General features: G+C 32.8%; 1 protein-coding gene across 6 annotated transcripts in view; it reads left to right on the plus strand.

The window, feature by feature from the left end:
* Positions 1–5804, plus strand: part of LOC142337317 (neuronal calcium sensor 1-like) — a 72231-nt gene extending 66427 nt beyond the window's left edge. For all 6 annotated transcript variants that reach the window (XM_075386527.1, XM_075386518.1, XM_075386536.1 and 3 more), the window contains 4 exons: positions 824–894; positions 1564–1770; positions 4989–5054; positions 5401–5804. In XM_075386527.1, the coding sequence (XP_075242642.1) occupies positions 824–894; positions 1564–1770; positions 4989–5054; positions 5401–5457 (401 nt within the window). In that variant the 3' untranslated portion in view covers positions 5458–5804. The remainder of the gene's footprint in view (positions 1–823; positions 895–1563; positions 1771–4988; positions 5055–5400) is intronic.
* The last annotated feature ends 12097 nt before the right edge of the window (positions 5805–17901 follow it).

The raw sequence follows: 17901 nt of genomic DNA on the forward strand, positions 1-17901 counted from the left end.
TCTTGCAATGATTTATGATCATAGGAATTTCGGCATTTGACACAGTAAAACTGGCGCCGTTGTCGGCTAGGATTTTAACATGACAATTGTAGGAAGATTATGAAGAAGGTATTATGTATCTACCAAAAGTCGCAGCACATTACGGCCATATAACGGTCAAACTCTAAGATGCAAGATCTAAACCATTATCTTAGGAGAATTTTGCAAGATCTTGTAAGATAACATCTAAAAATTTTGAGGCAAAAACGCGCATTTTTAAACAAGACGAGCAAAGACCAAAGAAATAATAATAATAATAATAAATTGTTCGTAGTGCCGTTGTCATAAAATATTAGCAAGAAAATACATACATTGTATAGATACAATTGGTTACAATTTGTGACACTACAAGGTCGCCATTAAACCTATCTGGTTTGTTTTCAGGCGCCTCACGGAAGAGTTGTGCAATTTTAGTTGAAAGAATAATAAAAAAGTGTTTAAAAATGAAAAGTTGTCCTTTCCAGTAGAGATTAACTAAAGAAACTGTGTTTGTAGCTATCAAAAATTTTCCTCTAATGATTATGAAAGAGTCTGTCTAGCAGGTCCTGGTTACCAGTTATATAAAGATTCAAAAATGTATGGCAAAATTCTTGTATGTTTGCAATGAGACGAGCTTGATGGCTAACATTGGAGAGCACTATTTAGTTACATTTACCTGTGATAGCGTGATGAACTAAGTCAGACTCTTATGGTTTGGCTGGTCGTAGAATATGGTTGCAGAAATTGCAAAAAAATGTGTAATCTTTGCTCTTTCTGTTTTTATGTTCGTTGTTTTCTGTTTCAGACACAAACCAATATGCCCACTTTGTGTTCAATACGTTCGAAAGAGATCAATACGGCAATGTACTATTTCAGGTAATAACCAAAATAAATGGTTTTCTGGTTTTCTATTATTGGAACAATTATACTATAAATGATCTGTAAGGCGCGACAAACTGCTGAAAAAAATCTTTACCATAGCCTGTATTTTTTTGAATTTAAATCGGATTCACACCACCCAAATCTGAAATATGCTCTTTGAATGTTTGTTAGCAGTTTTTAGCTGTTAAACTTTTATTTTCACCGCCTTAGTGGTGAAAAAGTATTAAACCTCTAATGACGAAAAGCGGTGAAAATGAGAATATCACCGCTAAAAACCTCAAAACTTGATAAAAAGAACAGCAAATTTTGAAATGTGTATTTTTGCAGGATATAAATCGCAACTCTTAACAAGTCACTAAACACCACAATCATACTTGAGTTTGAACCAAGTCTTGAACGCAGCAAATATTTTGAACCATCCGAAATCCGATCACAGGTTTTCCTGGCCTGGATGGCCTGGTCTGATCATAGGCCAAATCGATCCGGAATAATCTGATCACGAAGGAACGTGAAATACCTGGGAATTTTTAGAGAAAACGAGGTCACTTTTATCCAATTAAGTTCATAAAACTTTGCACCCATAAAAATGGTGTCCAAGTCACTGACAAGCATGGTTTCATTACACATCAGCGATACGATATTGTTAGTTGTGTTGTCTTGCAGGAATTCCTTCAGACGATGTCTGTGATTCTTAAAGGAGACACAGAGCAGAAGCTGGAGTGGATCTTCAAACTGTACGACATAGACAGAGACCAAGTACTCTCCAGACAGGATCTGAAACTGGTGGTGGAGAGTGTGTACTACATGGTGGGAAAGAACTGTGAAGTGGAGGAACATACTGTTAAGAAACACGTGGAAGACATCATCAAGGTTATTCATACCGGATCTGATACAGAAACACTTCGGGATACATTCTGTTTCACCCCTTTTAGATGGCGTGTCTCTGAAGAAATCCTTCAAAAAACTTTCTTGTCTTTGAAGTTATCACTGATATAACAAGTTCAAAGATGCTTACTGTGTTTAAAATTATCCTTCATCTTATGTTTGGAAAGACAACATGACCTCTACAATCGAATGAGACTCACACCCAAAAAGGTGCAGTTAGACGTTTCATCTCATTTTTTTTACATTTCCTTTTGGCTCATAATGGTTTTTCTCTTATTTCAATTTTTCTATCTAATCTGGTACTTTCGAATTCTTGCGGTTACTTATTTTTATGTTTGTATAATGTTCATCCCATGAAAAGCAAATTTTAGGATTTTGGGCAAATCTTTTTCAAAAAATTAACTCATTTTGCTTTCTTAAAATTTTTTACTTTTTTGTAGCTCGAATCTTATGATTTTTTTGTAATTATAACAATTTTTTCCGCTTTTCTTGGTAAGCGAGCTGAATTCTCAGGTTTTTACCTCTTTTCAGTTGAAAAAACATAAGGATTTAAAGAGGAATTCCCCGCAGATTAAAATTTTGTTCTTAAGAAGGCAAAAAACGCTAAAGTTCTCCGATGATAGTTTAAGAAAATCGAATGCAGTTACAGACATTCTCACAATAGATGGATCTCGGCAAAACTGCCACGGAAAAACTGCAAAAAGAAAGTTGAAGAAAATTAAAGAGGTGGAGGAAGTACTAATGGTTCTATTTTTTGTTCTTTGTGACTGTAATTATTCCCTAAACGGACATAATTGGTGAGTCAGTTGAATGTGTTTTCCAGAACCTTGCCCTTGTGGATGTAATTACTTTTTAAATCTATTGGTGCAAATTCGTGAGCTGCTCAAGCATTCCGATTAATTCTCATTTCACATGTTTGTTTATTCGAAACTATTTGTTTTCTACCTGTCTTTTGCACTACAGTCAATTTCGATAAAAAAAAGCCTCCTTTACAAATGCAAATAATTTTTCGTTGAGATTTCGAACAGACAGCACACATTTTTTATTGGAATGTAACAACATGCTGATCTTTTTCCCGCAAATTTTTTCCTTGTGTTTAATCTTAGGGAAGGGATCTTTTGTAATCTTTAAAAGCTCGAAATAAGTTAACAGTTTCTTAGTTCCCCTGATGATGCCAGCAAAAGACCTGAAAAAGAAGCCTAGGTTCAGTCAGCATTGATTGAGAAATATTGTTTTAAACCATTGCAGACGATTAAATCTTCGATTACAAAAAGGGTTAAAATCATACAATTTTGCTACGAAGTAAGTTTTACGTGATGATGTTCTAAGTCACGAATGGTATCTGCAAATGATAATAACCAACTTTGAGACATAAGAACTCAATCAGACAAACACGTAAAAATTTTACGCCACACTTTGCTGTAGTTGACTAAATACTTGGAGCTCTCATGACCAGGTTCTTAGTTTTTCAAGCTTTCTGTCAGCGTTTTGCTGGAACAATTTCCTGAACAGCACAGAAGTGCTTCAAATGTAGACATTTTACCGTTTGTATTTAAAAGTTTATTGATTATAAATGAGTGCCCTGAATCCTTTGAAGTACGATGAAATTTATTTTTATTTAAACCTTTTTAATCATTTCTGAATTACTGAGTTCAGATTCTGATATTTTCGATTGTTATTAATTCAAAATTAAATTTTAAAGAAGCAGTTTCATTGAGAGATTTGTAAACTAAAGATCTTAGGTAGTTTCTTGTTTGCTGAGGACCCTGTTGCCATAATCCATGTAAATTAATCTCTGTAAATCGAAGAGTTTCGACACTCATGTTCACAAAGAAGACTTGCGAGCTACATCCATTTTATAACTTTTGTATACTAAGTGCCCAGATCTCTCAAACTGTTTTTCTCAAAAACTACGATGTGGTAATTCTGAGAATTTTTTTAAACGTCTCACTTGTTTTTCAACGAGACAGAACGCAATAAAAGTATTTTGCTGCTGAGACAAGAGTACTTTTTTACCGAAAGATCTGGACAAAAGTTGGCTTGGTTGACGTTGAACAATTGCAATGATAACAAAATCTCAGGAAGGGGATACCAGTGTAATTTTCTCTTTTTTATTCGATTTTGTATACAGAAGAATTATTCTTGCTTTTCAGGCGATGTAGAAGATTTTGTTTTGATTGATTTTGAGTTTCAGAAACTTCAAGAGAGGGCATTCTTCGTTGCAAACGTAATTGAGATTTTGTCAGATGAATTCATTTTGTCAAAATATAGCACAAAACGTTTTGGAAGCAATGTGTAGAAGAGATAATCCGTCAAAAGCAACTGGTTGGTCGAGTTCTTCACTTATGTATCTTGTGATCATTTTTCAAGAGCTCATTGACGAGGCTTCGAAAATTTCCCGATTTTTTTTACTCTGTGTGCCGTGCGGAGTAAAAAAAAACTTTTGAAGAGCAAAATTTTCAATAGTTTGCTGCTTGGTTTTCAACGTTTTACAATGAGTAATGAATTGACGATTTGTTTTTAGGATATCAAGTAGGTTTGGCTGTGAATTGTCAGCAGAAAATCTGACGCCAATAACTTTTGCTGAGAGGACGGTCTTGGAGAAAGAAAATATATCGTCGATAAGATTCATTCTTTTTGATATTGATTTCCAGTTGACTTCGATCACCATAGTCTTCCACGGCATCAAAGAGAACTTCAATTAACGATTTATTAACTGTGCGCATAATGTCATCTGCATAAGTTAGTGTTTTTGTATGAGTGAAATCTGTAATATACGACGAAATGTCAGTACAGCGAAGTAATTCACAATAGCAACTATAGAGAGCTGGAAGAATACCTATTGCCTATCTCCGCGTTTGTGAACGATTGTTTGAGAAAGGTATTCGTTGCCGTTGTTATAGCTAAGATTTATGCAATGGTGCTTCACTTTTCGATTTGACTTTTTTTGATATTTTGTTTTCCAGCCTCAATCGCTGTTTGCATGTGAAAGAAACCCTTTTTCTTGTTTTTGAAACACAGTAAGTGTGTAGTGCTGTGTTTAGTTTATTATCCCTTGAAGTGAAGTTTCAGTTCTTATAGCATATATGATCAATTAAAGTGCATTTTTAGTGCATGTGTCATTGAATACAACCAAGCACGGTTGTCTGTTAAAAAGGGTATTTAGGAAAACAGTATATAGAAGCTTGTGTTTTTTGTTTTAGAAGTATTCATCTAACCCCTACGCAACGGAGATCACATTTGAAGAGTTCAAAGACGCTTGTGGAAAAGTGAGTAAAATAATTGGAGAAATCTTTTGAGAACTTCCTTAATCGTATATTTAAATGCGGCTTTCGTTATCTAGTTCAACTGACCTCTTCCTAAGATCTCATAATAATCATATTAAACATTTCGGAACTTTTTTGTCTCCCGGAGCTTAACGCGTTGTATTGGTTTGCATTAAAGTTTGCTAATGCAAATTTTTAATGCTAATGCTACTTCTTAACAAGCAAGTAAGCAATATTCAAAACGTTTTATTGATGCAAATGCGCATCAGTTGAGTTAGTTCACACATAGAAAAGAATTTTATTTTCAGAATATAATTTTATTTTATTTTGATGGAAATTGTGTTTATAGGATGAAGACGTGTTCAACTCAATCGACACATTCGGTAGTGGTATCTTCGGAGTGTAGAAGAATCAATAACTGCTGCAATACAGTGTCAATGTTTTAGTGAACGACTGCCATTTTAAATCTTTTCTTAGTTTTATGTTTTAGATTTATATTGAGTTTACAATGTATTAAAAAAGTTGTTTTCAATGCAATCAATAGGTCAGAGTGATTTCGCAACTATTTTTTTGCAATTACGAACAGATAATTTTTCTTCAGTATCGGTAAAATAACAGCATTGATTAACAAGAAAGCTCGCATGGTTCTGTATGCGCACAGAATGTTCCCACATTCGTGTAAGCACACAATGCATTATATCACTACATTGGGATGAGAAGTGCATCAAAGTGTTCTATCATGTAAAAAAAATTGTTTCAACAGGAGGCCGAAAGGACATGATCAATTTTTGTTTCACAGAATTGACTTTGAATGGAAAACAATCTTTGAGTTTAAGGCTAACGGCCAATCTTATATATTTTCTTCGTATGCATGGTCAATTAATACTTTTACTAGTTGTTGGCATATTTAAATCATAGCCGGCAGATTTTAAGGATTCTAGGAAAAGGGCAGCGATAGCTTCGGAGACTGAAAAATGATGACAAAAAAGGACCACGACAAAGAATTTCAGCTTTCTTTTACTATTGCTGAAGTATCAATTTTGATTTAAGAGTAATTGCATAACCTATGAGTTTTTACTATTATCCACCTTCAGTCAAACAGATATATACTCAGTTGACATTTCACATTCAGAGAAAGTAAGCAAAAGTCATTTTGAAAGAGAAGACAGTCACGTATTATCAAAAAATTAATCATGCGATTAAACAAAAACTCGCTAAACTAAGAGCGGAAAACGGCTCAAGTACGCAATCCAGAAGACATTTTACAAATGCACGATCAAAAAGCAGATTTGAAGTTAGGGTGATGAAAAAGAAAAACAATGGTTTATGGCTGCAATTTTGTCAGAATACTTCTTGGACATATATGACTTTTAGATTATTACTTCAAAATTTAAGATCAATTCATAGAAATTTCAATGAGCTAGATCAATTTATAAACCAAGAGAAAGCAAAACCTGATGTGATTGCATTAACAGGAACCTGGTGCAACCAGTATACTTTCCAAAATGCTTACCAGTTGAATGGATATGGCCAGTTGTTGAGGAGTGACAGAGAAAAAAGAGGTGGAGGTGTAGGATTTTTCATTCGGAAAGGCATCAAAGTTCAAATTAAAGCAATAACAAACAATGAACACGTACAATTGTTGACAGTTGCGTTGTTAGGATATCAAATTGAAAAAGTGATAACTGTTGGTTATAAAACTCCGAATTATGGTATAGATGAGTACATAAACGTTTGTCGAGAGCACCTTAATAAATTAATTCAATATCAAACCTGAGAGTTTGCCAGTTTTTTTGGTGATTTCAACTTAAATGTAATTGAACAAACGAACAAAATTGCTAAGGTTTCGGATTTTTTCTCTTGTACAGGACTGCAAATAAAGAATAGATCAGAACCGACAAGAGTCACTTCTTGTACGGCAACGTGTATTGATATTCTTTCGCGAATTTTGAAGCCTCAGTAAATGTGAAGGAAACAATGATCTCTGACCACAGAGGAGTAGAATTGAGCTGCAAGGAAACAAGGGTTGATCCGGAAAAATCAAAGGAAAAATTTCTTCTTAGGCCCCTAAAAAAACTTCAAAATAAGGAACTCAGGTTAGATTTAAATTACAGTATTGCAAAAAAACTGGGAACGAGAAGTAAACTATATCTATCTTCTGATTTAGACTTCAGTTTTACGGATATAATGAGGGTGATAAACGAGGAGTTGGATCCTCGTTTATCACCCTCGAAAAATTCAAACAGGTTCAAAAGCCTTGATTGAATAAACAGATCAAAAATCTCAGTCTTAAAAAAACTTGAAGCCTACCAAAGATTGAAGAACGAACAGTCTGCCGAAAATAGAGAAAAATATAATAAGCTGCGTAATCGTTTAAAAAAACCTAACGAAAAAAAGCAAAAATAGAATTTTACGAACAAAAAATTGAAGGAAAGGCTAACATAAATAAAAGTTTGTTTTCAATAATAGACGATATTAAGGGAACGAAAATAAAAAAAAAATATTGACAATCTGAATGCTGATGAAATCAATAAATATTTTGTTGAAATAGGAAAAAAACTATCTGAAAGTTGTAGTCTGCCGTCAGATCTAAGCCGGGTCAGAAAGTTAGAAAATTCCATGTTCTTAACTAACGTCACAGCCAAAGAAGTTTTCGACATTATCAAGCAAATGCCCAAAAAAACTTCCTCTCATTTCAAATCAACTGATTAAGTTCATCAATCTAAGCGTGTGTGAAACATTTGCAAAATTAATTAATCGTTGCTTTGATGAAGGCCATTTCCATAGAACTCTGAAAATTGCCAATGTTATAACTCTGTACAAAAATGGTAACGAAAACGAGTTCGGTAATTACAGACCAATATCACTGCTCCCAATTACTTCAACAATTGTTGAGAAATGTCTACAGAAAAGACTCATTTTTTTGTCCAAATACTCAGTAATAAACAAGGCTCAGTTTGGATATCAGGCAAAGAAAAACACAATTGATGCTGTGTCGGAGGTTGTTGAAACAATAAGGATTGCTTTGTGTTCGGAAGAAAGTTACTATGGAGTTTTTATTGATTTATCGAAGGCTTTTGATACTGTGAGTCATGAAATTTTGCTCCAAAAATGTTTTGCGTATGGTTTGAGGGGGAAAATTTATGACATTCTTAATTCTTATTTGACCAACAGACAACAATGTGTTTCAGCTAGCCAGCAGCGATCATCCTTTGAAAGCATTTTTTGCGGTGTACCGCAGGGTTTTGTTTTAGGGCCACTTCTGTTCTTGATTTAGGTAAACGATCTGCCTGCTTTTTGTACAAACTGTAATGTAACTAAGTTTGCTGATGATACAAATATTTACCAGTATTACAGTACGGGGTTTTGTTGTATGGAGTGGCCAATGAAAGCGATCTTCAAAAATTAGAGTGGCGGCAAAGCAGAATTTGTCGTTTGTTATTTTCAGCTAAGAGATTCCAAAGCATTGACGAACTGCGATGTAAACACAAGTTGTTTTCTGTTAAAGAGTTACACATATATGAACTGATAAAATTACTGTCAAGAATTCTCCGCCATTAACATCCAAGCAAATTATTAAATAACTCATTTCAGGAATTAATTGAAGAAAATATCCAAATTAATGAAAGAACTCATCTAGTCAAAACAAAATATTTGCAAACGAAGCAAAGAAACAAGTCACTCATAAATAGATTAAGACGCTTATAAATGTTTTAACTAAAATGAATGAAAATATTATTCAAAAATTATGCTCATTTAGTGCACAGGATTTAGCAAACTTTTTACATTGTTTTAGAGACTCATTTATTATAGATAACAGATTTTTGTTAACCTTTTTTGGTAAGGAATAAAGCCAGCTGCATTTTTTTTGTAAAATTGGCATTCTTATTAAAGATTTTCTTAGGGGTTTCTAAGTTGATTGAAAAGTGGTATTACCAGGGTAAAATATGATTTTAGAGGATTTGAATTTACAAATAAGTAGAGTTTGAGAAGAATTAAAAGGCATCACTTGACAGGTCTAGCGACCTTTTGATGTCCTTTCGGGTTATGTTTTATTGTTTGTAAATTTATAAATGCAAGCAATGGAAAAAACTCGAGAACTAATTTATTATTATTGTGTAACATAATCATAACAAAAAATATTGACAACGAAATAGAAAACAATGCCGGTAGAATAACGGAAAGAACTCGAAGAAGTCGTAACCACTGAGCTCAGTAGCAAGTCGTAACCACTGCGCAAAGTTGCTTTGTTGTAATTAAATGCAAACTAGCTTAAGAAAAGAGAGCGTGTTTACTACTTTTAATTACTAGTTAGAAGCTACAAAACAAAGATTTTTAGCAACTCAGACCTATTTTCGGCGCTTGAGTAACTCTACAGTTTATTTGGGATAAAATTGGCTTGATATAGCTCACTGACTGAGGTGCAAAACCAGGATTGACATGAGTCATTGCTGTATATGCCCAATTGAAATAATGGCAAACGGCTGAAGCTAAGCTACAAATTTCTACAGTTTTTTAACAAGAACTTTTTTTGTTGAATAAATTGTTTTTTTTTATTTGACTAGTTTTTTCAATCAATCAGAAAAGCATAAACAGAAGACTAGGTATTGCGCGCTCATGTTTTTCCATCCGCTCATTTAATTAATAGAAACAGATCTATTAGCGATGCCCCTCAGGCATGAAAAACACGTTTTGACAAAGGAAATTTTGTTATGACCTTTAAAATGCTCCTTTAAATGATCTCAATCACATCAAATTTTTCCATCACCGGCATTTAAGTTTATGTTTTCATTTTCAATTAATAGCAATTAAATTATAATAAAGTGATGAACGTTTTTAGGTTCATTTTTAAGCCGACAAATCTACAATTTTGTAACGTACTAAAACAAATACAAACAAATGATTAATAACAAAGAAAAAAATACAAAACTTTAAACTCCGTTATTTCCAATTAACATGGCCGCAACTTCACTTCAAAAGGTTCTTCTCTAACAATAACTTTCCAAATAAAACCTCACAATTCAGATCACTAAAAAGTTCAATTGAAATGCGCTGCAAAGTGATCAAATTTGCAATCAGGTGACTCCTAAGCTATACATTTCGCAATTTTGACATTTATTGCTGACCTTATTCAATTTAACATTCTTTTTAAAGTTCAGCAGATATTACAAGCAACAAATTTTTCTAAAATCCAAAATAAATACTTTTTTTAGTTGATGGCATATTTAAAACATAGCCCGCAGATTTTAAGGATTCTAGGAAAAGGGCAGCGATAGCTTCGGAGACTGAAAAATGATGACAACAAAGGACCACGACAAAGAATTTCAGCTTTCTTTAACTATTGCTGAAGTATGAATTTTGATTTAAGAGTAATTGCATAACCTATGAGTTTTTACTATTATCCACCTTCAGACAAACAGATATATACTCAGTTGACATTTCACATTCAGAGAAAGTAAGCAAAAATCATTTTGAAAGAGAAGACAGTCACGTATTATCAAAAAATTAATCATGCGATTAAACAAAAACTCGCTCAATTAAGAGCGGAAAACGGCTCAAGTACGCAATCCAGAAGACATTTTACAAATGCACGATCAAAAAACAGATTTGAAGTTTGGATGATGTAACATAATCATAACAAAAAATATTGACAATGAAATAGAAAACAATGCCGGTAGAATAACGGAAAGAACTCGAAGAAGTCGTAACCACTGGGCTCAGTAGCAAGTCGTAACCACTGCGCTAAGTTGCTTTGTAGTAATTAAATACCAACTAGCTTAAGAAAAGAGAGTGTGTTTACTACTTTTAATTACTAGTTAGAAGCTACAAAAGAAAGACATTTAGCAGCTGAAACCTATTTTCGGCGCTTGAGTAACTCTACAGTTTTTTTGGGATAAAATTGGCCTGATATAGCTCACTGACTGAGGTGCAAAACCAGGATTGACATGAGTCATTGCTGTATATGCCCAATTGAAATAATGGCCAATGGCTGAAGCTGAGCTACAAATTTCTACAGTTTTTTCACGAAATTTTTTTTGTTGAATAATTCGTTTTTTTTTCTATTTGACTAGTTTTTTCAATCAATCAGAAAAGCATAAACAGAAGTGTAGGTATTGCGCGCTCATGTTTTTCCATCCGCTCATTTAATTAACAGAAACAGATCTATTAGCGATGCCCCTCAGGTATGAAAAACACGTTTGGACAAAGAAACTTTTGTTATGACCTTTAAAATGCTCCTTTAAATGATCTCAATCATATCAAATTTTTCCATCACCGGCATTTAAGTTTATGTTTTCATTTTCAATTAATAGCAATTAAATTATAATAAAGTGATGAACGTTTTTAGGTTCATTTTCAAGCCGACAAATCTACAATTTTGTAATGTACCAAAACAAATACAAACAAATGATTAATTACAAAGAAAAAACGCAAAACTTTAAACTCCATTATTTCCAGTTAAATTGGCTGCAACTTCACTTCAAAACGTTCTTCTCTAACAATAACTTTCCAAATAAAACGACACAATTCAGATCACTAAAAAGTTCAATTGAAATGCGCTGAAAAGTGATCAAATTTGCAATCCAGTGACTCCTAAGCTATACATTTCGCAATTTTTGACAATTATTGTTGACCTTATACAATTTAACATTCTTTTTCAAGTTCAGCAGATATGACAATCAACAAATTTTTCTAAAATCAAAAATAAAATTGTTGCAAAACTTAGAAATAAAGCAAAATAAAATCAGTTTTCGATTTTCAGAAATTATGGCCCATCTCATTTTTTTGCTGAAGAAGAATTTTTTGTTCATTTTTAAAGCCTAAGACTTCGCTTTTTTTGACAAAAAAATTAAATTTCGAAAAATTACAAAGTTTTTTTACAACTTGTTTCTGATATATGTTCAACGTTCTTTTTCAAAACAAATAACCATTAGGATATTCAAGTGGTAGTTAACTGATATCTTTGGTTGTATATCAATTTATTTTCTTAAAAAACTTGGCGAATAATGGTTAATTTAAAAAATTGGATCATTATTTCGCAAAACTTTTTATTTAGTTGCTAAGAATACTATCACTCGTTGCTCTGTTCCGGTCAGCTGTTTTAAAGTTCAGATTGACAGCGATTGAGGAAATTGACTAGGGTGTTTTTTTTGCAACACAACAAGATTAATGCATCATTATTACTCATCTAAGAAAAAATTTTAAATACCAAAGACGAATGACAAAAATTGGACACAATTTTGTTGGATAGTACCACCACTAGCCTCCATAGCATTAAAATTATTATCTCTTGAGAATTACTTTCTGTCGGAGAGTTTTAAAACAGAAAAAAAATTGCTACGTATGCTTCCTTTTACTTAAGATCCAATTCAGATGCCAAACACTCTGAGCTATGATATAAGTATGTGAGTATTTAAGTTAACTAAATTGCTAAAATTGTGTAACTGTTTTTGTTCTTTGTGTTAGTTTTTTCGATAGAGTTATTTTCTTTGTTCGAATTGCACTTACATAGTTGGGATTGCTCGCGCTTTTTATCAAGAAACAGTAGATTAAACTACTAATAGTTCTTCGCTATTAGATTTATATGCCAAAAGGAGGCTGGGTAATGTGCTTTGCGTATAATTTTCAAACCCCGCTCATCCAGATTTTGACTTAATTGTGAACCAAAAAGGAAGGGATAGTAAACATTCAAAAATTCACATACTGTTGGAAAATAATTGGTGTAATATTAAAACAAAAGTGTCGAAAAATCAAAACTCTAAATTAAAAAATTAATACCGCATTGGAGGACAACTGGAGCCTGACATTGAACTTGGGAACTACCATTGGGACCTGAAAGACCACTGGGATCTACAAAAAATGGAAAAACACAAAAATTTGTCAAAAAAACTTTAATTACAGACAAAGTTCAATATATTATATTTGCAGAAAAATTTGGTAACAAAACGGAAATAGTATCGAATGAAACCTAAACTAAACAAATCTCTTGTACATTAATGAGAACAGGTAAATAGTCGATAAAAAACAACGGAAAACAAGGGCTATAGCTCAAATAAGTATGCATTGAATTAGGAAACCAATTGAATTCCGAAGTCATAACAATCGTCAAGGTTCCACTAACAAGTACAAGATGATTTCACATGTACCCACTCAGGAAGTCAATGTCAACTGCTTTTAGAGACACTAAGTGGTAGGACTACAAGAAACTGCAAAAAACAGGCAAGGCTTTAAAATCTACAAAAAATCCACAAGAAACACTAAATTTTTGAAACTGTTAAAAGCCTGAGTTAATACCGGAAAATGTTTTTAACATTGATGTGTGCCTAATTCGAACATTGTGAGGTTAGTTTCAAAAATGGCAATACAATTTAACAACAAAAAGAAAAAACACATTGATCAGTTCCACAAACTCACTTTTTTCAATGAAAACTCAGTTTCAAAAAGCAAAGTTATAAAAAAAATTAGTTGGACCTCAAACCAGTAGCGCTTCGCTTTTACTCAATAAATAAATTGATGAGGGCTAATATTTGGGAGACTGAAATATGAGTTTACAAAAAAGACAAAAAATGGAAAAAATAAAATTACCTTGATATATTTTAAACAATTATGTTCCATGTCTCAATGTGAAAGGGGTCTGTAATTAAAAGGACTCACTTACTGATTGATAGAATGAAAGATAAGAAGGTGGGAAAGTTCAAAAAATTACTACTACTTTTTGCCATTAAATATATTCAGAATCATTGAGCGGTTCGTTAAGGCATGACCTTTAGAAAAGATCAACAAATTTTCTCTGAGTCAAGCTGGGGTGAGTAATTGATGAAACTAGGCAACAAATTGACAAAAATAACGAAAGCAGGAAGGAAAAAAGATAAATAAACCAATGACATTTTTGATGATATGTAATACTTTTAAAGACATAAGAGCCATTAGTTGAAAACAGTCGACACTTAAAGCCTCTTTAGATGACAATTCCGATATTTGATTAATGAGACTAAGCCACAGGACTACAGAAAAGAAAACAAATGCTGCTAAAACTCAAAACGTCAAAAAATTTTTAAGAAAACGCAATGTCGAAGCCAAAAAACTTCGAGTTTTACCCTGAACATATATTAATTGTCCTTTGGGCTTCAATTGATCTTTTTTGGAATCTACTGTTATTTGCTTCTCTAACGAGAGCAGATGTCTCTAATTCTGACAAAAAAATGCACAAAGATGGAAAAAATTTTGTAAAAATCAACTATGAGACCAGTACTTTCCTTGCTATCACTGCGCGATGTTAAATAACGTAATTGGTACCAATATTTGCGTAAAACATTTCGCTTAAAATTATTTATTCAAAAAAATAAATGATGCATATGGGGTAATTTTTTATTAATTTTTCAAAAGGCCGACAAATTGGTAGTTAGAGAGCATTTTCTCAGAATCTGGAGTTAAAAATAGACCTCATCTGTTTAAATAAATATTTTTTCGGCGTTTTTATCTTTTGACAACCGGAAAAGTTCGAAAAATTGGCCAAGGAAGAAAATTTATCGCTACTTTCTATGAAAAACAGAAAAAACGTTTAGCGACATTTTTAAGCAATAGACTCAGTTCAAACACTTCAACAAGAAGTTTTTCTCTTTAAACGTAAAACCAAAAAAAACTATTGCAATCAAAACTTTCATATTTTCAGCAAATTTGATAAAAATTCAAACAAAGTACGAATATTCGAAAAAAACAATGGCAATGAGGCTAATGTTAACAAAAATTAAAACCCGCGTAAATACTTCAGAAGAGCTAAATACAAAAAAATTCAAATTGATTTTACGCGCTTGAAACATTTTCTAATGATACCAGTTGCAACTCTTTACAATGAATAAATCGACCGACAAAAATTGACTGAACAAAAAAGAACATACCCAGCTGACCATATAGGTCCTTCCCCTCACTAGGAGAGTTCGGAAAAAAATATGAAAATAGCTGCTTAAGGTGCAATGACTAGTCATCGAAGCTAAAATATACGTGATTTCCAATGCAAACTAATCAGAACAATCAGTATACATACACGCACTGTCACATAAAAAATGGAACAAATTATTGACTCAAGAGTTCGTAATAGATTTAAAAACTTTACAGGTTTTTGTTCCCGAGGCAAAAAAACAATGGAAAATATATTTTTTCCAAAATTTCCAGACGTTACCTGAAAAAACTTAGAGTTACCAAGATTGTTCTCTCCGCGAAAAATCAGCTTCTCCATTTCACCTAATCTTATCAACTATTATATACGTTATTGATGGGAAGAATTCATCAGAAAGCTTTAATAAAATCGGACGTTTTCAAATCAATTCCATACGGAGATTTCGAGCGCCTTGAATAGTCACATTTGTTGTACATGACAATTTTACATCGCAATTTTTCTAACTTTTTTTTAAAAATTGCAGTTAAATGTTTGCATTTTGGGGGTGCTGTCTCTGATTACATTTAAAGCGCGCAATACTTTCAAAAAACATTGGGAACATTGTAACTGTTGGGGCCTTTCGTAGACAACAGTGACAACACTTTTTCAAAATGGTTCATTTTAGGGATCAGTTTTCTATGATGAAAAAGCATTATAATGAGAGTCATGATAGTCAACAACAGTGGATCTTGAAATTTTTGGTTGTTATCAGAACTCTCTGCAGATAAAAGTAACAATTTTTAATAACGTTTGTTACATTTAACTATCTAAATCTTCACAAAACTCTCCCTTTAAACTTTTGTTGCTCGGTATTATTGACAATTTACTTGTCTCAATTTTTTAAAAAATAACTTACCAATTTCGCTTTATTCCCATTGGTTCGTCTAACTGACACGTTTTTACATACCGCGCAAATTGCATACTGTAAACTTGACAGCAGTGAAGCTGTGGACAACAAAGACAAAGGAATAAGCAAGGATAAAAACGAGGTGAGTTCGGAAAAAAACATGCAAAATAGCTGTCTATGGAGTTTTGATTGGTCATAGAAGCTAAAACTCACATGATGTCCAATCCAAACTGATCAGAATAATCAGTATACATACACGCATTGATGCATAACAAATGGAACCAAATATTGACTCAAGAGTTCGTAATTGATCTAAAAATTTTACAGATTTTGTTTCCGACGCAAAAAATAATGCAAAATAAATTGTAGCCAAAATTCCCAGACGTTAACGTGAAAATACTGAGAGTAAAATAAATTGTTCTCTACGCGGAAAGTCAGCTCATTTCACTTAGTCTTATCAACTATTATTATATACGTTATTGATGGGAAGAATTCATCAGAAAGTTTCAATAAAATTAGATGTTTGCAAAACAAATCCATACAGAGATTTCAAGCGCTGTGAATAGTCACATCTGTTGTTCATGACGATTTTACTTTGTAATTTTTCTAATTTTTTCAAATTTTTTTCTATTTCTCGGAATAAATCGCAGTTAAATGTTTGCATTTTTGGGGTGCTGTCTCTGATTACATTTAAAGCGTGTAATACTTTTCAAAAAACATTGGGAAGATTGTAACTGTTGGGACCTTTCGTAGACAACAGTGTCAACAATTTTTAACAACGGTCCATTTTAGGGATCAGTTTTGTATGATGAAAAAGCATTACAATGACAGTCATGACAGTCGACAACAGTGGATCTGCAAAATTTTGGATGTTATCAGCCGTCCCTGAAGATGAAAGTAACAATTTTCAATAACGTTACTTATATACTTTTAACTATCTAAATCTTCACAAAACTCTCCCATTAAATTAAATTTTTGTTGCTCGATACTATTGACAAATTACTTGTCTCAAATTTTTCTGAAATAATTTACCAATTTTGCTATATTCCATTCGGTTGGTCTAACTGACACGTTTTTAAATACCGCGCAAATTGCATACTGTAACCTTGACAGCAGTGAAGGTGTGGACAACAAAGACAAAGGAGTAAGCAAGGATAAGAGCGAGCACATCTTCTTCTTTGTTTTTGACACTCGGCAGAAACAGGCATTGTGCACGAATGAGACAGATGTTTCCAATTTTGAAGCAAATATCAACTAGTGTCGCTTACTGTAGTTGTCCTCCATCCAAACACTCACAACTCTAATTTGAAAACATGGTCTTGAAAACATTGACATATTCGAGGAAATCCAATTGATGAAACTTATGCAACATAATGAAGCTCTGTAGCATTTTAACTATTTCTTCTACTAAAGAAGAAAATTAAGAAGAAAAACTTTAAATAGTTATTTTATTAGAGAAAAATATACAAGCCAATGAGCTTTAATTTATTTTTTACAGCACTAGCGCATTAAAACCAAATCAAACCGAAAGCTTTACAAATAAAAATTAAATAATTTGTTAATTTTGAGCATTAATGATTTGAAGAAACCAAAATATTTATAGCACACTCAAACACTTCAGAATAATCTAGCAGCGTTAATTAATGGCATTGCGATAGTTAGGATTCTGAGAACTTAATAAATCTATGAAACGAGGTATACTTCTTTTCTCATATTTCTATACTGCATTTCCACTATGTATGGTAATATCTCAAACACAATAATTATTCAAGCGGTGAAAAGCTTTCGGAGGACTTCGAGACCAGTTATACATCCATTTATATCTAATGCCTAATTTGCGTTTTTTTGTGATAACCTGACGCGAAATCTCCGAAAACGTACAACTTCAGACAAGAAGAAATATTTCCGTAAAATTTAAGCTGGTAACATTAAACTAAGAGTTTGGACCGGAAAGACTATTGTACACAAACTTAAAAAAGGGGGATACGTTAAGAGCACAGCAACCTCAGATAACTACAGATATTTAGGAATAACACTTTTAATTCGGGATCGGTGTGTCAACCCTGGTG

Source organism: Convolutriloba macropyga, chromosome 1 (genome assembly GCF_964194025.1).
Source record: "Convolutriloba macropyga chromosome 1, txConMacr16.3, whole genome shotgun sequence".
In the NCBI taxonomy this organism is placed as follows: Eukaryota; Metazoa; Xenacoelomorpha; order Acoela; family Convolutidae; genus Convolutriloba; species Convolutriloba macropyga.